At 49.8% G+C, this 23,201-nt stretch overlaps 6 protein-coding genes across 6 annotated transcripts; 2 read left to right on the forward strand and 4 right to left on the reverse strand.

Moving 5' to 3' along the window:
- Positions 1-474: 474 nt before the first annotated feature.
- Positions 475-3,328, reverse strand: PEX2_075850 (cullin family protein; the record flags this gene model as incomplete). The annotated part of the gene is made up of 5 exons (XM_016744855.1): positions 475-538; positions 611-971; positions 1,032-1,451; positions 1,505-2,585; positions 2,645-3,328. 5 exons carry the CDS (start codon positions 3,326-3,328, stop codon positions 475-477), a joined length of 2,610 nt encoding a protein of 869 aa, XP_016598338.1.
- Positions 3,329-3,673: 345 nt separating this feature from the next.
- PEX2_075860 (uncharacterized protein) lies at positions 3,674-3,913 on the reverse strand (the record flags this gene model as incomplete). The annotated part of the gene is made up of 1 exon (XM_016744856.1): positions 3,674-3,913. The coding sequence occupies one exon, from the start codon at positions 3,911-3,913 to the stop codon at positions 3,674-3,676; it is 240 nt and encodes a 79-aa protein (XP_016598339.1).
- Positions 3,914-5,986: 2,073 nt separating this feature from the next.
- Positions 5,987-7,056, reverse strand: PEX2_075870 (Ulp1 protease family protein; the record flags this gene model as incomplete). The annotated part of the gene is made up of 5 exons (XM_016744857.1): positions 5,987-6,578; positions 6,653-6,672; positions 6,732-6,781; positions 6,941-6,968; positions 7,021-7,056. 5 exons carry the CDS (start codon positions 7,054-7,056, stop codon positions 5,987-5,989), a joined length of 726 nt encoding a protein of 241 aa, XP_016598340.1.
- A 1,385-nt stretch (positions 7,057-8,441) lies between these two features.
- Positions 8,442-14,166, reverse strand: PEX2_075880 (putative Rho guanyl nucleotide exchange factor; the record flags this gene model as incomplete). Its single annotated transcript, XM_016744858.1, has 2 exons — positions 8,442-9,596; positions 9,649-14,166. 2 exons carry the CDS (start codon positions 14,164-14,166, stop codon positions 8,442-8,444), a joined length of 5,673 nt encoding a protein of 1,890 aa, XP_016598341.1.
- Positions 14,167-15,484: 1,318 nt separating this feature from the next.
- Positions 15,485-19,455, forward strand: PEX2_075890 (telomerase reverse transcriptase; the record flags this gene model as incomplete). The annotated part of the gene is made up of 6 exons (XM_016744859.1): positions 15,485-15,922; positions 15,980-16,283; positions 16,343-16,585; positions 16,643-17,007; positions 17,060-17,482; positions 17,545-19,455. 6 exons carry the CDS (start codon positions 15,485-15,487, stop codon positions 19,453-19,455), a joined length of 3,684 nt encoding a protein of 1,227 aa, XP_016598342.1.
- Positions 19,456-20,335: 880 nt separating this feature from the next.
- On the forward strand, positions 20,336-22,662 carry PEX2_075900 (putative TBC domain protein; the record flags this gene model as incomplete). The annotated part of the gene is made up of 2 exons (XM_016744860.1): positions 20,336-21,527; positions 21,584-22,662. 2 exons carry the CDS (start codon positions 20,336-20,338, stop codon positions 22,660-22,662), a joined length of 2,271 nt encoding a protein of 756 aa, XP_016598343.1.
- Positions 22,663-23,201: the final 539 nt, after the last annotated feature.

Here is a 23,201-nt window from a genome sequence, read left to right on the forward strand (position 1 = left end):
TTCGATGGGGTTATAACTGTGGATATCAGATGCATTGGCTGTTACTCCGTACTTTACAACGATTATCCGATATTATCCTAATATCCCATGTTATTCCATCATATTCAATATCCAATATCATCAGTACTGTAGAGCTGGCCCATAGTATGTATACCAGTGGTACGGATTTCCTCTTTGGTCTACCCCTCTATACGAGCTCTTCCCGTATTTTAGTGGCCTTGACTTCGGCTGCTTTGAAGACCATCGGCACTGGCCGAGGTCAAGTACTTTAAGTGGCTTGGTAGGACCGGAGGTACTCCGTTGTGTCTCTAAGAATCAATTGCCGGGAGTTACCTTAGGAATCGGTTATTCTGTTGAAATATCCAGCATCCCATTATACTATCATAGTAAAAATCAAACATAAACCAAATACGAATCTGTGCATTCAGTAAATAAAGTACCTACTCTCATCTCTCAACACGTAAAAATTATGCCTCATGACACGTAGCTGTATTGATTGGTGCCTTCTTTGCGTTCGATGTATTCCTTCTCGATCAACCTAGAGGAGAAGCAAACAATGTTAGACACGATAACCAGGGACAACGAACGGGGTAGTAATGAGGATACATACTTCTCAATCTCTCCCTTAATCTCAGTAGGCTGAAGAACACCCCGACTCTTAGTAGCATTGATAACCTCCGCGATCAGCTCGGCGTGACTGAGTGCTTTGCGGCTCTTCATAATGCGCACGATAGCAGCCTGCGTCTCGAAATGGCGATCGGCCGCAACCCGCTCGTGCGTCGTCTTGGTCTCCTCTTTGGTCTCCTTCAATTGGATCTGGTTGATCTTGATGCGCATTTGCTTGTCGCTGAAACTCGTGTTGTACGAGAATTGGTCGGTGGAGTTCACCTCCTTGCCCTTGGGGGTCTTGGATAAGACTCGGTACTTGGCACATGCGAGAGACTGGAGCGTTCGCTGTAATTCCGGGTCCGCTGTATGTTATATTAGGGAATTGTTCGACTCTTTGGAGTGTAGTAGAGGGATCCACTTACACAATCCGGTCGCTTCTTGGATCTGGGCGTACTGCATGCTCTCGCCATCGGGAATATCGTTAAATAGCAGCAGTACAATCGCCTGGAATGAGCTGACTACTAGGTTCTTCTTGCCGAGGGGGAAGTTTGCGGTCAGCTGGCAGTGCGCTAGTTGATGCTTCCAGGTGAGCTTGCGCCCTGTGTGTTTGTTGTGGTAGAACGTCTCAAATTTGCTAATTGAGCGTGCGATCTTCGAGGGAATCCGTACGGGGACATCGGGATATGTTGGCCAGGAGGCGGCAGAAAGCACGTTCACTTCGAATTCGAACCGGCCCTTCCGCTCCTCCTGCAGCGACCGTTTGAAGGCCGTCATTTCATCGTTAGCAGTGTCCATATCGTTGAACATGGACTCGAGGTTGTGAGTGAAATTTGACCCGCATTCTGGTCAAACATTAGTCGAAGCGCATAAAAGTAGGACCTTCGATGCGACAAACCGTTCTTCAAACGAGCTAACATGCTCTTTTCCGCATCGTTGCTTGCGCTTCGTTTCATCAAGAGACGCCGGGCAAGGTCGTTCTTGTAAAAGGCTTCAAAGACAGCCTTTCCATGTACGAACCGGAAGAGGTCGAGAACTTGATCAAGCTGTCGGTCAAGCTCTGCATCGTCGGACATCAGGCTTAGTTCCTCTGGATTACGGCCGGGTGGCAGTTTATAGCCCCCCTTAAGCAGCCTATCCACGTATTTGGCGATCATTTCACCTGACTTCGGGTTGTCGGTGCCACCTGTAGAGTCCATCTTCTTTCCACGGTTCATAAAGGCACCAAAGGCTTCGCGAACCGTGTGGCCCAATTCCTCATTCGATTCGAAAGCGTTGACCCATATATCATGAACCTTTTGCTTAAATTGAAGCAGGTGAATGACCATGTCAGCCTCCCTTTCTTGATCAAACACGATACCCTCGCCCTCCTCGATAATGTACTTCCTAAATGCAGGCTTCAATTGGAGGCTCAAATCTCGTCGGTTAAGCAAACCGTATAGTCGTTTCAAGGCGGTCTTATTGTCGGCTCGCATCAAACCAAGCACTTCTTTTTCGCTGGTCAATACGTCCGTTTGCTGTGTAACTAGAGTCTCATCCAGAAGCTCGGACAGTTTGAGCTTCGTGCTTCGATTGAAAGAGAACAGCCCGCACCGTTCTACTTCACGTTCGATCAACTGGTAAGCATTCTCAACGTATGCAGCCAAGGATCCTGCTGCTTGTTGTTGAGACCACTCCTTCACAAACTCCTCGGACTTGGTCATGAATAAAGGCTCAAAGTCGCTCCCATAAACGTCGAGGCTATGGAAAAGCTCCATGGCCTCTCTAAGCAGGGATGGATCTGATAATTCCTTTGTTAATCCGCCTCGATCCGCCTCGATCAAATCATATGCTCCCTTCAGAATCTTTGGTTTCAGGCTGGTGTCGGAGAAAATGTATGACTGGAATTGAATCAATCCCATTTCGCGGATCACCGGTTGTTCTTTGGAATGCAGGAGGAATGACTGGTCGAGATAATAGAAGATCCAGCGAACAGTAACCTGGGGAAAGAGGAACAGTTAGCTGTGAACTCCATTCGCGATATTTCCTTGCCACATACTAGCTTCGAGTGCCAGGCCGACCAAGCCTCAATCACTGCCCGCAATGTATCAACATCAGTGCTACCTCCAGCTCTGGTAACGAGATTCATGCGCATTTTCCCACTGACAAACTCCCTGCACCGATCCTGAAGCTTCTTAGCCAACAAAGCTGCCCGCTCCTGGCGGCACACATTCTCCCCGCCTTTGTATAACTCTTCCAGTGAGCTCTCGGGTTTCCTGCCATCAAAAATAGCCATTAAAGCCGCATCCAACTGCGACCACACCTTATCGAAATACGATTCCTGGTTTAGCCGCGGTCCAGTACGAAGGTTCTTGACAACGAGCTTTTTCGCGCCGGTATGAGGAGAAAAGTTGTTTTGGCGAGTATGAGCGTTCAAGCCTTGGGGTCTGACAGGGCCATTTGACCCAGACAGTCCTCGACCCGGCGCGGCGCCATTCTTAGGCGGGGAACCGGAAATCGGATACATCGTATGGATCTTTTGGGTTGGGGAGAAAAGTGAGGGAGACGGCGACAGTCGAGGACGTTTATGGGCTTGCAGATCAGAGTCCCTCTGGGAGAGGACCTCGGAGATGGTTCGTTGTGATCGCGGCTGCGACGGCTCTCCTTGATCAGAAAGCTTCCTCTTGCCGATCGATTGGCGCTTACCGCTCTGCTCGGTGTCGCCTATCGAGTTCTGCGGCATCTACCCGGTTCAGCCCGACTGGGAGTTTGAGTCGCTCTCGATAGGTTGGAGATGATGGACAAGATGGAAAGTGGATTCGGGAGACGTTTGAGGGGAATTGACGTTGCGCTTGGCTTTGGCTCCGCACGGCGATAAGATACGGAGCTACCAGTTCAACCAGATGATGGCAGATGATGAACTGGAGAAGAACTGGACGTTTATCAAGGGGTTTTATAATACATGCTGAACTTCTACTTGTTTTTGTACACATATCTTAACTCCCTATGTCTTGTTAGGTATGTACAATATTGGTCAACTTGTACAATCGCCTCCCAACGTATTTATCAAGGTGTGAACTATGAACTATCAAAATATATCCGCATTTTCTTCATGATTGTCGAAAGGAAAATGAGAAAGAACCGCAGTTTTCTCCATCTCAGAGCTTGAATGTTCCATCAAACCATCCTTGATACTCTGGATGACAGCCCTGCACCTTTCAAGCTCATCCCCACCCGAAACCCAGCCTAGAGCATCTGTCCCGATTAGATCCCTCATCTCGCCAGTTCCTGTAGTTTCTCTTGTTCTTGGCGATGATCCTCCGAACATTTCTGTATCTCTTTCTCAGAAAAGTGAATTGGACACTCAACAGATCTCGTTGGTGCTCCTTCACCTTCATCCAGAGACATAGGCCAATTCTTGAGGACCTGCAAAATGGCATACTTCAACGAGACAGAGTCTCCCTCCCAGGGAGCCTGTACGTGATGAAAAAGCTTCGCTCGAAGCATGAAGTTTTCGCTTCTAATGGCGTCAAAATGATCCGGCATAGATTTCATGGTCAACGCAGCATAATAGAAATGGACGATCCGTCTTCGCATTGTCTCTTGAACAGTTTCCTGTTCTTCATAGCTGAGTTGATAATGTTGTCTGGCAATTTGAAGTCTGGCTTAGACAATGTCTCGGACAATGGATCGGCCCAATTTTGAAAATGATCGGGGACTCCAGCACATAGACAGAGGGACAGAATGACTGCATGTTGCCAGTCAATGATCCCTACCACGTCGTTAGACGTATTCACCAGGATATTATTAGGCGAAAAGTCCGGATGGGACGTCGAGGTAAGACGCTAACTTTAAATAATCGGCAAGGAGATGTTGGTACGGGATACGTGAGAGGTGCTGAAACTGGTGTATTTCTCGTAGGTATCTTTCGACGCGTAGCCGCGGTTTGCCAAATCTTTCACAGAATTCTATTTCACGCTTAGCGGGTGCTTCGAAGCATGCAGAAAAGGTATTCCCTAGCTCGAAGGGAATACCTCGAAAGAAAACAAGCACTCCTGAATAAAGACTTACATGGGCCACGATCAACGTTTAGAGGCCCGTTCTCGATACCACCATTCATGCTGTGCGGTTGGACCAACGATGATATCATTGTCGTCCGAGACTGGGACAAAGTGTTGTGAGTCGTCGAGATCACGGCAGTGATAAAGACTTCCACTTGCTGGGAAGTGAATATTTATAAACCGCCTCTCTATATCAACAATCTGTCTCATTATTTTGACCCGAGTTTTGGTATCCATAGAGTACCACTAGTCACTTAAGGGTGTTCCTTCAAGTCTTTCAAGTAGAATATATTCAGTTCCAACGGCGTTTGTCTGATCTGGAGAATAAATACGCAAGGACTTTTGGGACTGTGACCCCATGAGCACGCAGAAGTGCGAGTGTAGCAACTTCACTGGCCACTGCATGATGTTTTGGAACAGTAGTATTGTACGGTAGCCTTGCAAGAACTGCATATCCGTCATTGAACGTGACTTGCAAGACACGGTTGAAGCCCCCTTCGGCGAGCTTTGTGATCGAGGCCACGGTACTAAGGTGTCGATCGACAGAATGACAGGCCGTCCTTGCAAGAGCATCCACGTCGAATTGAATATGGCGTTCAGCGCGGCGGAGCTCTTCGTTAAATCTAGATTGACGTAACAAGTCAGCTTATCGCAATTGACGCGTTCAGCAGCTGCCTGCTGTCCTGTCACTCACAAAAAGCGCCTAGAGGTGTACTTGAACAGATCAGATTTACCACTCATAGAGGACATCCTCCTGGGTTATGACTTCGAGTGTCGACTAAATCTCGAAAAGCGTCGCATTTTCAAGCAGATGGCTACCGCGCTCTCCCTTTCGACCCCGGTCAATTAACGCTAGGGATTTAATGAGTTTGATGATTTATAGCGTAGGGGTAGCTTCAATTTGACCAGAAATATAGAGATTTGCAAAGCATGCATAGAGGAATAGCTTCAATTTATAGCACATGGTAACTAACTAGTTATCAGTGTCCAAAGCGGTCTATGATTTAGGCATATTCAGGCATCAACCCTACAGGGGTAGACACAATACAACATACACTGAAGGCTGTTATGCAATTCATGGTCTGCATTCAAGTAATGCAACGCTAGTAAGTACACAATCGTCAATGTAATGTCCATATGTTTTTGATGAAGCTTTGTCTTCTGAAAGAAAAAAAAAAGAGTCTGAGAGTGTGCAAGGGAACTATAAAGAAAGCGTAAACTCATAAAAATAAACCAAAAAAACCAATCAATCAACACGAGGAGGACTCCTCGATTTCTTCCCCATAGGACTGCCGCTTGTTCTAAGAATATCCAATATTAGCTTCTTGCTCCTGTTTCCCCTACTGCACTGTGCAGCTAAGTTGACCAAGGGTGACATACGATCGTCGGCGCTCGCCTTCTTTCCGGAAGCCTTCGATGATCTTGGCCATCTCTTTGCGAGACCCACTAGCGTCGACCTTCCGCCCTCCGAGACTCATACTAACCTTCTCATGTGCGCTAGCCATCAGCAACCGCTTCATGAGAAGATGCCGCATGTTCATACACACATATACGCCGCAGTCGCTGCCGCCGTCTTGTTGGGGTGAGTCGTTGAGATGCAGGAACCTAATGTGCATGTTTAGGAGGTATCCAAATTTGCGAGTCACCGTGTCTGCCTCCCAGACGTTTCCTTGGAATAGCGAGTCATAGTGGAATGCGATGCGGTCGACGACCGAGATCAACAGGAGAGACCAGTGTGTGCCTCCTTCTGCTTGTGAGACGTTGCGGCAGTCGTTGATCGGGAGGAAGACATGGGTGGCTTTAGTGAAGTCCGGGAGTGCTTCACGGAGGGTGCGCGGATCGGGGGTTTGGAGGATCATGAATGACATGCTGGGGCGGAGGAGGATGATATTGGAGGATTGGTATCGTGAAAGAAATTCATGTTCGAGATATCTAGAGCAAGCAAGTCGGAGATCAGTGCCATGTTCGGTGCTGTGAGGTATGTCGGACCGACTCTGGGGACTTACTCCTCCCAAAACGAGATGATCTATGACAAATTAGCTCACATGTCTCAGCTGGAAGGATTGTCTCGCCATTCAAACCCACATTATCTGTGAGCCAGTCGTTCTTAAGAGTCTGCATGTCCTCTCTTGTCACTGCATGTTCGTTAGCCACCTAGAGCCTAGAACCTTTTACTCGCTTCGGGGGGGTTGATTCCATACATCGCACATCGTAATCTATGAGCACCCGAGGACGACTTGTAAGTATCCCATCTTCATATCACCAAGGAGGTAGGTTCCATCCCAAACACTTACAACTCAAAAAGGCATCATCTGGGTTCAACTGCGCAAGTCAGTACTCGCGACGCCAATGTCGAATCAAGCCAAACACTCACCTTATCGCCAAACCGGCCGCGCACCTTGCGCAACATGATGGCAATATGGTATGTGCGTTGAGGTAGATCACAAAACTAAAGTTAATCCACTGGAATATGAACACCGTGAAAGCAGTGGCAAGCTATATACTGCGCCACAATCGAGAACGCGCAATATGTGCTAGGTTCCTAGGTTCCTCAGACAGCCAAGCCAGACCCCACAAATCGCGGTTGAGATAAACGGGGCAGATCTTTGTGCAGAACTTGAGAGTTCAGGATGCCCCGCGCGCGATGTAAGTGGGATGCAACCTGCGACCTTGTTTTAGTGGCAAGTGAAGCCGGAGGCGAAAGAGACGCCGGCAATATCCCGAGCGACAGACTCGAGAGTGTCCCCCGTTTTTGCACTGGCGGAGTGGAAGTGGGACCGGTCGGGACTTCGGGATTGGGCGGCGCTTCGGAGGGGGAGGCCGTTAGCCTTATCGATGGCGGAGAAGGGGAGAGGGGGTGGATGGATTTGAATGCTTGAATGCTAATGCTAATAATGCTAATGCTTGTTTCAATTGCGCTCTATGGACAAAAGCGGGTCGAAGAGTATGCCGAGGATGGCAACGTTCCAAAAGAGTAAGTAAATTAGGCAGCGGCCGTGGTTGAAGATCAGCCAAGTTGGGTAAGTTAGACCGAGGCCGTGGTTCTCGATTGGAATGATGCAATCTCGGGCACAGGAACAGGAGTTATGAAAACACAAGACAAGGGACAAATCTTCAAAAGAACTGGACTCAGGTACTCAAAGCAGGGTTTATCGGGCTACGTCACATGCGGAGTCACATGATGCTACACTATACATATACTACATCATTGGACTATGATTATAGGAAGGATTGCGAGGTACTGTTGATATAGAGGGAATTCAATCATACAGAGTATTTGGATAAGTGTGCAGCAGGATTGATTAAAGAATTTAATTCAGAAGAAAGAGGGGGTATCTAAACGTGCCTCCCAGAGCTCCAGTAGAAGAAGAGTTCAGACCATGCGCTGAGATGGGAGGAAAGGAACTGGGATCAGACGAAATAAACAGAGATCAGAGAAACGCAATGTAAAAAAAAAGAAAATAAACTGAGAAGAACAGAAAAGGAAACGACCATAAATCGTCAGCATGAGATGACGCCGAATGAAGACAAAGCAGATCAAAGCAGCAACATTGCAACTAGTGTAGTCGCTTTTGTTTTGCCCTGGTCTTCAGGGGGTATTATTTGAAGAAATATGAAGACAGATCAGAAAAAAAATCAAGCAAAAGAAACATGGAATATGATCCTGTGATATCCTGTAGTTAGTATGAAACATTTGTTGTTTTAGGTTTTGTGTTTTGTGTTGGTCCTTTTGCAGAATATTTTAAAAACGCTTGGCGAATGAATACATCAGAAACATGGCGTGAGGTTGTTGATTCAGCTGCCGAGTCGGGCAAAATGCTTGTTCCAAATCCACCCAACTGTTCTAGTGGCATCGTCCTGATTGCGAGCAAGCCAGAGCTCGCCCTTCTCGCCTATGACATCGAAGATATCCCCGGAGGCGTAGGTCAGATAGGGATATCCGCCCTCAGTACGAGTATCGATGTTAAAGTCATAAACACTCGCTGCGCAGAACAACGTCGCAGGGCCCATGGGAGGGGGGCTGCGTTCAAAGTGTCCATCCACAACGGTATCACTTGGGACATCCGACATGGGCATCGCGGAGGAGAAGAATCCAGAGTATCGATCAGTCGGGGAGGCCGGCGCATTGCTCGAGTGCGAGGAGCTGTTGATCACATCCTGGAGGAAAGGTGTGTCTAGGCTGAGTCTCGGCAGGCTTGGGAAAGGCTCGATGTCGCTCGTTCTCACAGGGGCAGGAGAGCTGGTGACTTGTTGCAGCAGTTGACTGGGATTGTCGGGGACCATTCGGCCAGATAGAATGGAATCAGCCCGGTAACGGCTGCTGCGGCTGGAGTGACTTTCCATCTGGGGAGACTGGAATGAATGGCTGCCGACGCTGAAATCCCGCGAAATATTCGGTGAATCATCGTTCATAGAACCAGGTCGCGCATTCGAGCTGTTCACGGTAGAAGGACGGCGAGGCGATATAGGGTTTTGCTGCTCACTGGGTGAGAGAGGGACCAAATTGAGCGAATAAGCCATCATCGCCCCGTTGCAGGAGCTTAGCTCCCCCATTCGTGCCTCCATCAAAGTGTGGTCACTATTGAAGTCGCTGATGAGCCTGTCGAGATCATTGGGGAACAATTCCACATGAGCACCAATCTTTTTCTGTAGAACACTGTACCACACAGTTTGAATTTCAATAAAGTTCTTCAGACACGCTGCCATCAGCTTGGAAGTCAACGCATAGAGTTTAGGCAATTCATCCTTCAAAGTATCGTTCAAAGCCAGGAACTGCTCGCCCTGCTCGATAGTCTTCTTGTCCGGTTTGTCGCCACGGTCCTTGATGGCTTTGTAGCGTGCATATTCTGGGAGTCGCTTGTCGCGCTTCCGCATGACCCGCTGGGGTGCGTTGTAAAGTCCTAGTAATTCAACCATCGGATCAATGACCGTTTTGCGAACGACAGCGAGCTGCAACAAACGTTAGTGTTCTGTTCAAAATAGAAAACACGATATAACTTACATGTTCTGGTAGAGCAGTCGATACAAGTTCTTGAACTGTCATCTTGAACTGATGCCACTTGCTCTCCAACTGTGGATACGGGGAAGGCGACATGCCAATAATCTCTTCGATCGAATCGGCATACTCGTTGAACTGGTTCACATAGAGTTGCACATCCCGGGAGTAGCTCTCGGCGTCACGCATGACAACCTGCAACTGGAAATAGCCGTCGCTAAGCTTCTGCGCGAGCGAATCATAGGTTTTGTCTTCGAACAAGTCAGAGAGCCCAACTTGCTGTCTAAACTTCTCCGTGCGGCGACCAAAGGCCTTAGAAAGACCGGTACGCACATCGGACTGGTTGCGCTTTCGACCGACAGCTTGACCAACAAGATCTACTCGTTTCTTCAATTCATTGATACGATGAGAAACATTCGTGACCTCTTCTAGGGCATTGGCGATTGCCGCTCGGTCCGGATGGTCGTTTGGCGTTGACTCCAACAGGTCGCGGAGAATAAGGGGATACTTCAAGATTCTTTGCACCGGTTTAACGAGCAAAGAGTCCAAATCCCAGGCCGTCGTGAGATCCATAGCACCCTTCTGACATTCGGTCAGCCAAAAGCCCACTTTCGGATTCCGCTGCACGACCTGAAGTTTCTTGTTTGCTGCATCGTGGTTCTTCAGGTAGTCAGTGTACACCTTTTCCATCTGCTTCAGGTGGGTGACAAAAATCTGACCAACAGAGGTCGCGCGATCCTTTTCAAGCTCCGACATTCCTGCGAGCCCGGCTGCTTCATCGGATTCTGGAGTTGCGGACTCTGGAGGCTGATTGTTGCGCTTTCGCTTGCTGGTCCATCGCAGAGCCTTCGGTATGACGTAGATGCTTTGAGCTGCTTGCTTGAGATCATACAAGAACTTGTCGGAGAAGGCCGCGACTTGATCGGAATTGCCGAAGAGAACCTTGACATCATCGGGTTCCAATACTGTGAGCGAGGTCCTCTTGTAGATGTCCTCAATGATTATCATATCATGACCAAAGGTGTGTTCGGTATCAACAAGTTCTTTGATTATATGACGCCGCTTCTTGAGACGTCGTTGTTCTGGAGAAGGAGAACTCTTCGGCTCAACCCGAATGGTCTGCTCAGTAGACGGAACAAGTGACGTAGCGGAAGAGTCAGCGGCCACAGTTGATTGAATAGACTCCAAATTTCGGAAAGAAGAGTCCTGACTGCTGCCCGGGCTGTGTCCCGCAGCTCCAGGAGCAGCCTGTGTGTTGCGATTGAGTCCATTGTAGCCCGATGGCTGGCCTCCAAGAGGTTCATTGTCGGCTAGATGCGTTGTTGAGGGCGGGAGGAATGCCGGTGAAGAAAACACATGAGGCTGAGGCGGCTCGTTGGAAGATTGGACATCAACAGAGACTCCAAGGCCACTGTTCGTACTCGATGCGCCAGCGTCCTGAAGTGTCGAAGGCACCAGACGGGGCGTGAGCACCCCTTCAGTACGCATGCCATCGGTCTCAGCGTTGGGGGTCAAGACATCATCTTCAGCCGCGATCTGCATCCAGTCCATGATGGAGGGAGATGCATGTTCCCAATCATCACGCCCAACCAAACTAGCCGTGTGTGAGAGTCTATCTGATGCCTGGAAATCCTTGAATCCTGGCACGACGACTGGATCGTCGGTCAGACTATCGGGTCGTCCATCTGTACGTGTATCCGTGGGATGAGATCGTGGCTCGGATGAGGGATGGATTGATGAGCCAGGGTGATGGCTCCTGCCTCGCGTCAACTCCTCCAGGTATAGCTGAGTGACACGCTTTGAGTCCCATCTGCCCAATCTAGCCAAGTTTGGTGGAGTAGAGAAGGCATTGGATCGAAATTGCTCGGGGTTCTGAAGTGTATTCGGTCCCATTACGCCGTGATCCTGAATTGAAGTAGGTGGTTCGTCGTCCGCTATTGAAGCCGGCCTTGTTGATACAGCTGAACAAGTTTCGGTTGGTGGTTCCGTTTCACGGTCTCGTAGCAGAGAATCATCCCCACTCTCGTCACACTGCTCGTCACAGGTGGAATGTTGATTTTGTCCAGATGACCATGAACTCATGCTCCATCGGTTGTGAAGATGAGTTCCATTTTGAGCCCGTTGCATTGCTGCACGCTCAGGCTCTTGAGTATTCGTGCTACTAGATGAATTGTAGTAGGTCGTATCTCCAAGCATTATGCGAATGGACTCTCTGTCGTCGTTCTCTGAGAGACTGCAATCAGGTTCGTCGCATGAGTCGTCGCTCGGGCTGGACCCGCGGATCTGCATTATTTGTTCCAGGATAGTTCGATGAGAAACGGTGGGGTCGCGCTGCAACAGCCCGGTCTGCGGCTCCGGATCAAAAGTAGTGACATGGGTACTGTCGGAGTCTGATGTGGCACCTGATCGTGTCGCGTCTTCATTGGTAGCCTGTCCCTCACCTGGATTCGTTGAATTTATACCATGTGGGAGGCCGAGAGTGGGAGAGTCCATTGTTGTATGGGGCGCTGCCATATCCGAAGCCGGGAGGGCAGTGTTGAGGTGCAGCCTAGGAACGGCTTGAACCCTGCTTTCCTTATACTCGACCGAGCCGATCGATTCTTTGACCATAGTCGCCATCTCGTCGGATGACGGGGGGTTGGTCACAGGCAGGTTAGGGGTAATTGTAGGTTCATCCATCAATTGCTTGAAATCTTCATGCGTCTCCTGCTCTCGGACCAAAGCGTGACGTCGAAGCTTTGCGGCAGCTGATTTGTCCGGTCCTCTGTCATTCTGATTCTCCGGAACACCCGAGTGTCGGTTGATTGCCTGTTGAATATGCCGGCGACGAGCGTCAAAATCAACCTTGCCCAATTCAGGTAATTTACGTTCAGAACGAGACCGCGAGTCGCTGTGGGTGGCGTGTTTTTGTAAATTTAAAACTCGATCTCCGATTTTGGACCGTGGGGAGACCGCGGCACCATGTGAGACGGGTTGTCGGGGTCGGGAACTGCGCAACGGAGGCGACTTTTTAGGCGGCGGCTCAGCGATGTAGGCCTGAAGTCGCCGACTGGATTCGGATAATTGATTACGGGTTCGGCCGATTGTTTGATCCCGTCTACCACGCGAGGTTGTCGCGAACAAAGCGGGATCGTCTGCTGGCATGCGGGGAGGAGACTGTCTAGGTGACGGAATAGGAAGGCGGCTACTGCCCTTGGGCGGCGAGGTAATGGCGGCGGATCGGCTGCTGAAGGTTGGATTGGAGGATGGTGATAAGCTTTCGGGACCGGAAGCAGTGACGAGACGGTGCGAGGAGACAGGAATGCGAGACTTGGAATTGGGACTACCCGAGGGCGATCTATGATCGGGCTTGGTCCGCAGCAAGGGCGCAGGTACCGCCATTTCAGGATCCCACGGTTCTGCAAGGGGCTCTCTTATTTTGTCCAAGTCACTTTGAACCCGGCGATGTTTGCCAGTGTTATTTATCCCGACGTGGACTGCCTCTAAAGAAGTTGTGTGTCCAAGATACCACGCAGTGGGTGTGAGGGGTGTTTTTGTGGGATATTGATCGCGATGCTCAAAAAAGGCTGGGTTCGGGCTTGGAATACTTCCATCCGACCCGCGGCGTTGTTGTAGGCGCGATATGACCCCGTTGTTCAATTGTGTGTTGATCGGCAACAGTTCACTAAACAATGGGCGACGAGGATGCGACTCCGTGATCCGTTGGAACAGAGGCGGTGGAATAGCACTCTTGGTGTCTAGGGGCGGTCTGAATCTATCTGTCTCTGGGGACGATGGGGTCGAATCAATCGACGCTCGATGAATGCTGGTGATTGACTCTGGTAGAGAATCACGATACTGACGACGCCGTGGCAACACCCGATTTCGCTCTCCGTCAACACTTCCAGAAGGACTCGGTGCTCGTGAGGTTGAACGAGAAACGGTTGGCAAAGGGAGGATCTGATCAGAGGTTTTGTTGAACTTGTTGACAAGATCTTTGAACGACGGCTGTCGTGACCTTGCGTTCGCGTGCAATGGGGGTATGTTGGCCGAGGGAGCTCCCAAGGTTGGAGAATCTGAGGTTGAACGGTATGGTTGACGTCTAGTGCGCGATGACTCCAACATGTTTGTTGGCAGGGGTGACACTTTGTCACCAACTGCAGAATAGTCGGCCGTAGCCATGCTCGTTCTTACATCGCCGAACCCCTCTCTTACATTGGATGCAGTGCCTGGCAGGGATCCACGCTGGCGATAATAGTCAGCAGGGTCTGGAGACTCCCGGCCTCTACGATCTTCCAATTGATCGCCCGACAGATGATTGGTGGAAGTGGAGGAATTATGGGGTCGAATGAAGCCCGACGGTAGTGGAGAATACGTGGTCGATGATTGTGCCTGGGGGGGGAAAGAGACGGTCGGCGAGTCACCTAAAGAAGTGGTAGTGTGACCATTGACAGACTGGCCAAATGGCGGAGCCGACGATTGTCGCCCAAACGGAGGCGGGTCGCGATACCGGACATCAAAACCCTGCTCGTCACCGCCAGACATATTGCATGCTTCAGGCCGACAGGTCGACGTGGACTGGTCGCGGCCTTTCAGTTCTGGGCGGGTTGAGCTGGTGCGTTGTTCCGGGATGGTCGCCCAACGGGAATGTCGCAGGTGAGTCGATTCAGGCTACAAAGCAATCCTCTCGGGTGGCGCACACCCATTCAGCATTCATATTTGAGACACTTGCAAGACAAAAAAAAAAAGACCGATATCGAGGGGATATGTCCCCCGTCGAACCTAAATCGAAAAGGTTGGATGAAGTTCGGATCGGGGGGATCGGAGAAGGGTAGAGAGGTAAGATCGAGGATCGGCCGCTTGCCGAAATTACACTGTAGCGAGGGGAAGAACAAATAGGAGGGTCGAGCTCAGGACTGACGTTTTGTCTAGCAGCAGTGGACGCTGATAGGTGATAGGACCTGGTAGTTAAGGGCTGGTGGGCCAGTTTGTTAGTTCTCCGGGCCAATCCGTTTTGACGGGCTGACCTACACTAGTGACGAGTTGAAGTTACAGTGTCGATCTATTTTTGAACACGATATTGTGATGGATGAAATGGAAGAATTTGATGAGTTCGAGGACAAGATTCGGGATGAAGAAAGAGAAGAAATGAAGAAATGAAGAAAGAAATGGGGACTAGTGGATGATAGGTTTAAGGTGAAACTGGATTTGGGTGGATTTGGTGGATTTCATGAATTTGGATTTCTTTGTCTTTGTTCATTGTCATAGGGCAGATGTTCTCTTTAAGGCTGTACTGTACCATATGGGTAACTATGTACATGGTACTAATGTCTTCTTGTAGTTTTGTATACATTGTAGGTAGTGAAATACTTTAGACCTATATAACATCTACAATACTGTAACTAATGTACATAGTAAGTACAAATTACAAAATACGAAATATTGTACCTCAACATCCTCAGGAACGAGATTAATGACCCATGGATGACGCAGTGGAGACGCAATGGCCAGGTATCTAGACCGCCCGTTCCATGGTTCGCTTCGATGTTTAATTGGTAGCCTTGATTGGTTCCTGTTCCTGGTTTCATGAAGTTTCTATTACATCTATGTACCTATGTACTAGAGCATTCAGATCAAAAGATGATCATCGACCTGTAAAAAAAAAGTACGGATATAAGGAAGGTGCCCGAATTCGAACGAGAGAGCGTTCGCCTATCCGAACTTCTTTGCCCTGGAAGCTTGACGCGTCGCGCGCGTCATTGGGGACTCGTCGCCTAAACATATTGACACGCAATGGAGTAAACCAAACTACTCCGTACAGGGATCTGAATTTTTTCTTTTTTTACACATCTAATCGCCTAGCATGGGCAAAAAGCGGAAAAGGCCCATCAAGGACCGCGGGCCCACGTCCTCGTCTCACATGGGTATCACCGCATCTCCCCGCCGTTTCAGAACCTCCTATGCGTCAATTTCCCTGAAGACAAAAATAGACCATCCCATTATCTCCCTGTACTACCGGCATGTCGTATCCTTGCGGGAGTACCTGCTCCAGCAACTTCCCGTGACCTCCAAATCACGTCGGCGTCGCATCCTGACACTAGACTCGCGTGAAGACAAGGACTCCAATGCACAGTCTCAAACATTTGCGGAGCTACTAGACTCCACTCTGGTAGGTGTGCTGAAGGAATCTTCCCCGACCCTCAATTTGGAGCGACAAAAGCAATACTCATCTTTTAATGAGTCTCAATCGCGGTCGATTCTCGTCAGCACCGATACGGGGCCGACTTGTCCGCAGTCTGAGGTGCGTCCATGGCAGCTGAATTATTTCTAGGTATTAGACAGCTGATCCTTGTTGCAGGTGGTTGATTTTGTGATCTGGAAACTCTTCAATCATAACAATGGCACCTACCAAAAGCCCGAGCATTTGCTGACGCATGGCTTCCAACGCCCGTATAATGGGCTAAACGCTCAACACACTAATGTCCCAGGCATTGTGTCTCAATTTCCGAATCAGAATGTCCGGGTTCTCAAAGAGGGTGCATGGGCAGAGGTCCTTGGCTTGCTTGGTAGTAATGGCGAGGAAATCATGATGCAGCTCCTTTTCGATTGTGGAATTTTTGCCCCTATTAACGCTCGAAAGGGCATATACTACCAACTCAGCGGTATGGTTTTGTCAAGATGTAGAGAGATACTTGGACCTGATTTGCTGATCTTTTTCTAGGTCTGCCTCTCTCGGTCCTCGAGCCTTTGAGCAATGCGTCCTTGGTAACCAATGGGTCTGCTGCCACAGATCAAGACCCAATGTCTGTCACTGGTCAGAAACACCCCAAAGAGAAAACTGAATGCAAACGGAATTCCAAGAAGGCAATCCAAAGCCCAAACAGCATTGTGTTTCTACGGCGGCGTATCCTCTATGGACGTGTCGAGTCCAAAAAGAAAGTACCCTCTGGACTAGGACAGACACGTACGTGCTTCGTCATTTGAGTATCGAATTTCATGTTTGTGCTAATCTTCGCTTTAGATGTTCTTAGCCGCTTCTCATCGCTTGATTCGATGGCGCAAACAGTCCATGTAATGAAGTACATCTTTCCCCGACAATTTGGCCTGCTGAATGTATTCAATCTGGACTCAGATGGCCGCAATAGCATGGATGACTCGAAGAGGTTCATGTTCCGTGAGAGTGAGATATCTCGTCTGGAAGAGGAGAAACGACTACAGCGGCCCCAGCCCCCGATTGAATTCGCAGACGCAGATTGTGGAGGCGAGAGAACTATCAAGGTACCTAAGAGGCTTCGTGGAATTACCATAGAGCTCGTCCGGAAGCTCCGGAACCGCAATGCACAATGCTCCTACAAAGAGTTGCTGCGATACTATTGTCCAACCGAAGTGAGACACTTTTGTTTACAATGGCAAGGATTATGTAGCTGACCTTTGGCAGCAAACCGGACCCGGGAGACTTGGCGCATTTGCCTCCACACCTGATGCCAAAAAAAGCGAGCCTATCTCGTCTCTCCAGTCTAATTTAGTATCACAGATTCAAATGAACCACTCGTCACCAAGTGATAGTTCGGTGCAGACCAGATTAGAGCCGCACATGGCTGTCGGCGCATCTTGTGGAATTGATGCCGGGAAACCGGTAATTCAAAAAACCCAAGTCAGTCTAACTGAATATGCGACTCCGGCGTCTTCTGTCTCAGCATTTTGTCGAGCGGTGATCCAGAAATTGATCCCCCGACAGTTTTGGGGGGTTGGCCCGGATGGTATTTCGAACTTAAAGCTTGTTCTCAGACACGTCGACCGGTTTATCAAATTACGCCGATTCGAAAGTCTAAGTCTGCATGAAGTCTGCAAAGGTATCAAGGTTGGTCATCGTTTGCACTGGACTGATCGTCTGAGACAAAGCCGTACTAATTCACAAGCTAGATAACAAGCATTCCTTGGCTAGAGCCACCCCAGGTCCAGACTACTTCACCATCTAAGACAAGGTCGAAAGTCGCCCTGTCTGACTTGCACAAACGCACCGAACTACTTCATGAATTCATGTTTTGGATTTTCGATTCAATTCTTATTTCTCTCATTCGTTCGCACTTCTATGTCACCGAGTCTCAAACGCACCGAAACCGCCTTTTCTATTTCCGCCATGATCTGTGGCAGCATTTGACTGAGCAACCTTTCGGGGAATTGAAGGCAACGATGTTCGAGGAGCTCGAACCAGATCGAGCCCAACGGGTGCTAGCACGGCGGTCCCTTGGTTTCGGTGCTCTCCGTTTGCTTCCCAAATCTACAGGCCTCCGGCCCATCTTGAATCTTCGGAAACGAGCCTTGAAGCAATCAACATGGGGGAAACAGCCCACGTACCTTGCCGCTAGCATCAATACAAGCATTACGCCTATATATAACATGTTGACTTACGAGCGCCAGCAAACTCCTGCCAAATTGGGCTCGTCGATGCTCTCAATTGGAGACATGCACCGCCGATTGAAGGCGTACAAAGAACAATTGTCCAAACGGCTGCCCTCGGTCTCTAACCCTTCGCGATCCAAGCTCCCACCAATGTACTTTGTCAAGCTTGACATCAAAGCTTGTTTTGATACCATCCCCCAGAAAAGGTTGCTTGATCTGATCGAAGAGTTGGTCTCTGAAGAGAGCTACCACATCTCAAAGCACACCGAATTCCAACCACCCGCTCCAACTGCGCAACAAGGGAAACCCACACGAAGATTTATGAGCCGCGCTGCGCCCGCGAGGAAACAACAACACCTACCCGATTATGTCAACAGCGGAGGTACGGTGCATAAGTCCAATACCGTTTTTGTTGACTCTAAAGCTCAAAAAGAACATGATGCTGATGGTCTTCTGGCCCTCCTCGATGAACATGTCCGGCACAACCTCGTGAAGATAGGCAATAAATATTTCCGCCAACGCAACGGCATCCCTCAAGGTTCTGTGCTATCCAGCATCCTTTGCAACTTCTTCTACGCAGAGCTCGAGCGAAAGATACTGGGTTTCATCAAACCTGAGAATTCTCTACTCTTGCGACTGGTGGACGACTTCCTCCTGATCACACCAGATGCAGCCGTAGCAATGCATTTCCTGGAGGTAATGATCCGAGGCCAACCAGCGTACGGCGTACAAGTCAATCCAGCCAAAAGCATGACCAATTTCAGCGCCGCAGTTGATGGGATTTTGCTCCCCAGACTAGAAGGGACCTCATTATTCCCGTATTGTGGCAGTCTCATCGACACCCACACGCTTGAATTCCACCGCGATCGAGATCGCATCCTAGAGGGCGGCGAGTCAGCTGCTGCTACTCTCTCCAACACCTTAACTGTTGAGGCGTCCCACCTCCCCGGCCGCACCTTTCACCGCAAAGTGCTCTCCTCATTCCGCCTACAGCTACATGCCATGTACATCGATGATGGACACAACTCGCGCGCAGTTGTGCTAGCCAACCTCTACTGCAGCTTCATCACTTCTGCCATGAAGATGTACCGCTATATGAAGTCACTTCGGGGCCGTGCGCACCCCGGCCCTGCGATCATAACACAGACTATCCGCGATCTGATTTCGCAGACGAACGGCACGATCAAGGCCCGGCGTGCTGGTAATTCGGAGTCTTCATTTTCGTGTTTTGTCCAGCGGTGCCATCTGCAGTATCTGGCTTCTGCGGCGTTTCGGTTTGTTTTGAAGCGCAAGCAAACACGGTATGCGGTGGTGCTCCACTGGCTAGACTCGCTGATCAAAGATGCTCGACCCACATCAGATTCCGAGGCTTTAAGGATGACGCAGGTGGTGAAGAAGGGAAATGCGATGTTTGAGGAATGGCGGTTCTAGAATAGTTCTAGAGTGCTGGACTGTGGAATGTCTGCAGATCCGAATCATCATTGTAATTGTATGATAAATCGCTCTCAACTTGTACAATTGTACTCAGTACTATCGCACTATCGTACTATTGTACTATTGTACACTATCTCCTCCAATTAAACATTGCATACTGTGCCACATCTATCCAGCTGGCATTGGGCACAAATCCGACTATTTCCGACTAAATCCGACCTGAAAGAGATCATGGTTCAGGGGTTCAGATCAAGCTGTGTAAGTCTATCCCTTCCCATCTAGGCAGAGATCGGTTTGTCTCCAGAAATGTATTGAATACTTCATCGGTACTTCTCAACCACCCCTTTTGGTACTAGTGTCGTGAAGTATCGCCGAAGTACCCCCCTGTTCTCGGCCAGACCAAGTGCGGCACTGCCTGAGGCTCTCCGCTTGCAGTCTTCAGCATCACCGTTTCTTCTTTTTCACTCGCTTTTGGACTTTTCCTTGTCTTCGTCTTTCGTTTGAATCTTTTTACTTCTTTTCTGCCTACTCCCCCACACTCATTTCTCACCTTTTTTGTTTACGCTCCAAATCCCCTAACCCCCAATGGTTACCCCGTAATCTTCTCTCCTGAACCCTCTTTACACGACTACACCTGATCTGGATTTCATCAGGCTGCGGCTGTGCCTGCAATTCGCTTCTAAGTTAATCGACCTCTATTGCGGTGTTATTCTTTCTCGATTACATCCCCTCGACCACTCTCATCCAAAAACCTCGGTCTTAGCGTTCGTTGTTGACCCCTTCCGGTCATCCCGTTGATTTCCTCCCACCCTGTGTTTTTTTTCTCGGCATATTAGAATTGTGGGGGATCAACACGTCTGAATAATTACATGAGATCATGACCACCGTTTTACCGACACCAAATTCTCCCCCCGAGCTTTCCGGTTCCAAATCCTCCAAATCCTCCTCGTTTCATTCCTCCTCCCACCTGGACGGACCGGATAGTATCTTTACGGACATCTCGAATTTCGAAGACATTGGCTTGGAAGATGATACCGACTTGTCATACGCCAATCCACGAGGCTCCTACGGCCGCTCTGGGGTGAAGGCACGGTCGCCCGCCCCCAGAATGTCAAGCAAAGTCCCTGCGGTCTCAACTCGCGACTTGACCGCAACCCCGAAGCCCCGCAAGCGAAGCCCCCTACCCCCGATTCACGGTGGGTCTACCAATGGGCCGGCAGGCTCCCTCACGGCAAGAGCTGCAAACCGGACACATTCGAGCAACACATTGCAGTCGCCTGGTTTGACACCAGCGCAAGCTCGCCGTTCACGATCTGTTTCACCACTACGGCCAACATCTAGTCACTCAACCTCGAGCACTAGCCTAGCTTTGTCTCCGCTATCTGCACGAGTGCCCATCCATAAACAAACCTGGCACCCGAATCGCAAGTCGCTCAAAGACCTGGAGGAAGAATACCATGACTCGGACGATGAACTACCTGACGATGCAAGTCTGTTCAATATTCCTATTTCTCCCCGCCCAGCCCAAGAGCGGGCTCCATCACGGTCTGCCAGCCCAAATGGTCGCAGCCCCGGACGGCGACCTCTGCCTATCCAGCACACCGTAGCTGAAACCGATAAGCCACCGTCACCCAACACGGCCAAGGCATCCCGCATGAAGCGTATACAGCGATCAAGCTCCGCAGGACCGGAGCGTGGACAACTCTCGCCCCGCAACCCTCGCACCTACTCATATAATAGTTATCTATCTGACTTGTCCGAGGAAGCAAAGATCATCACTGAAGCTCTGGAGCTTCATGCTGATGATAGAGATCGCAAGCGGGAAGAGCATGTTCAAACCGGAGCTTCGCGGGGGTCCAGCGAGGACTCGCATCACGCATCTCGTGATGCTATCGCTTTGCCGCCTCTACAGAAATCAAATATCATGATCGATCCGCTGCCAATTAGCAAAGAGAAAGAGAAGGTCCTCTCGCGGACACGCCCAAGCTGGCTTCCGCCTAAGGATCAGAAGGAGGAGAAAAAACACCTGAAACAGTATCAGCAAATGATGGCCCAGTCTCGAGAAATCGGTATGTGCTAAGACAGAATCCCCGAAGTATTGTCGGTCTTCTAATTGGTATTTCAGAGAAACGCAAAGCTGCTAAAGTTGCGAATGAGCAGTGTGCAAAGGACAACACCCGAGCAACACTGCAGAACATCTGGGATGAATATGTGTATCCAAATTGGGACCGCGCTCTCCGCGAGCCCCGAATTCGCGAGTTATGGTGGCGTGGAATCCCGCCTCGCAATCGGGGTCACATATGGGAGCGAGCCATTGGTAACGAACTAGCATTAACCGAGGAAACCTTCACCAAAGCGCTTTGTCGAGCAAAGGATCTCCAAAGCAAGAAGGATGGAGAAAGCGAGAACACCAAACGACTACTAGACTGCTTCGAGGCAATCGAAACAGACGTGCCCAAGGCCTTCCCAGATCTGAACATCTTCCAAGAAGGCGGTCCCCTACGGGGAACCCTCATTGACGTCCTGAAAGCATACTGCATGTATCGCAGCGACGTGGGCTACATCCACGGCCTGCACACCATCGCTGCTCTCCTTGTTTTGCAATTCCCCACCCCCGCTTCCGCCTTCCTCGCCATGGCCAATGCCCTCAACCGTCCTTTGCCCGTCGCGTTCCTCACTTGGGACCGTGGCGCCATGGCCCGCTCCTACACACTAGCCTCAGACACCTTGCGCTACAAGTTTCCCCGTCTACACACTCACCTAACCGAGACCCTCCACTTCTCCGAGGCAGAGATCTGGGAACCGATCTTCCGCTCGCTGCTGACAAACGGGCTAGATCTCGAGCGCATCTCCCGTGTCTGGGACTGCTGGGTCTTCGAGGGCGACCGCATCATGATCCGCTCTGCCGTCGCCATTCTGGGCTGTCTCCAGGCCCAGCTGTTCTCCTTCCACCAGACTGACGAACAGTCCCGTCTTGCTGTGCGCGACGTGCTGGGCTGGGGTCCCCACAACCACGGAGCAAACATGCAGAAACCCAAAGAGCGACACAGCGCCCCTCCTGCGGCTGGCTTTGGTGGTGGGCAGATCGAGAACCCCGGCGTTGGTGATTATTGGGTTCTTACTGCTGCAGGCAACGAAGATGGGTTTATGAGGGCTGTCCGAGACGCTGGGAAGGTGCGGCAGCCAATTCAGCAACCTGAATAGGCCTGCTGGATATGACACACACTGTGTTCGGTTGTGCCTTCGGAATCTATGTGCTCTGACCTGCCAGGACCTCACTTTGATTCCGGTCTTATTCTTCATTGTTCTTCTTTCTCCTCCTTGCCATACCCTCTTATTCACGATGCCTCATCAATCTTGATATCCACTCGCTATCTCAGAGAATGTATAGCACGACATCACAGCCTGGCTAACAGCTGTGCTTGCCTTACTATGCATTCTCTACCCCGTGTACACACATGTCATTCGCTGCACAGCCGTTTTGTCTATTTTCTATACATGGACTGCATGAGAACCATTCGTTTCTGTTCTTCTCATTACATTTTCTTCTTTTTGCTCCCAGGAACACCAGTATTCTTAGCTCATTGATTGGTCTTTTTCCACTTCCTGCTTTTCCCACTACTTTCCATCTTGTATTTTTAGCCATCCTGACTTTCATGCCCTGATGCAACCCCTGTTTTTCATCGTTGGTACGTACTTGTATAGTGGTATTACAAACAATTCAGGTCTTTATTCACTCTTTA

This window comes from Penicillium expansum (assembly GCF_000769745.1).
Source record: "Penicillium expansum strain MD-8 chromosome Unknown contig261, whole genome shotgun sequence".
Classification (NCBI taxonomy): Eukaryota; Fungi; Ascomycota; class Eurotiomycetes; order Eurotiales; family Aspergillaceae; genus Penicillium; species Penicillium expansum.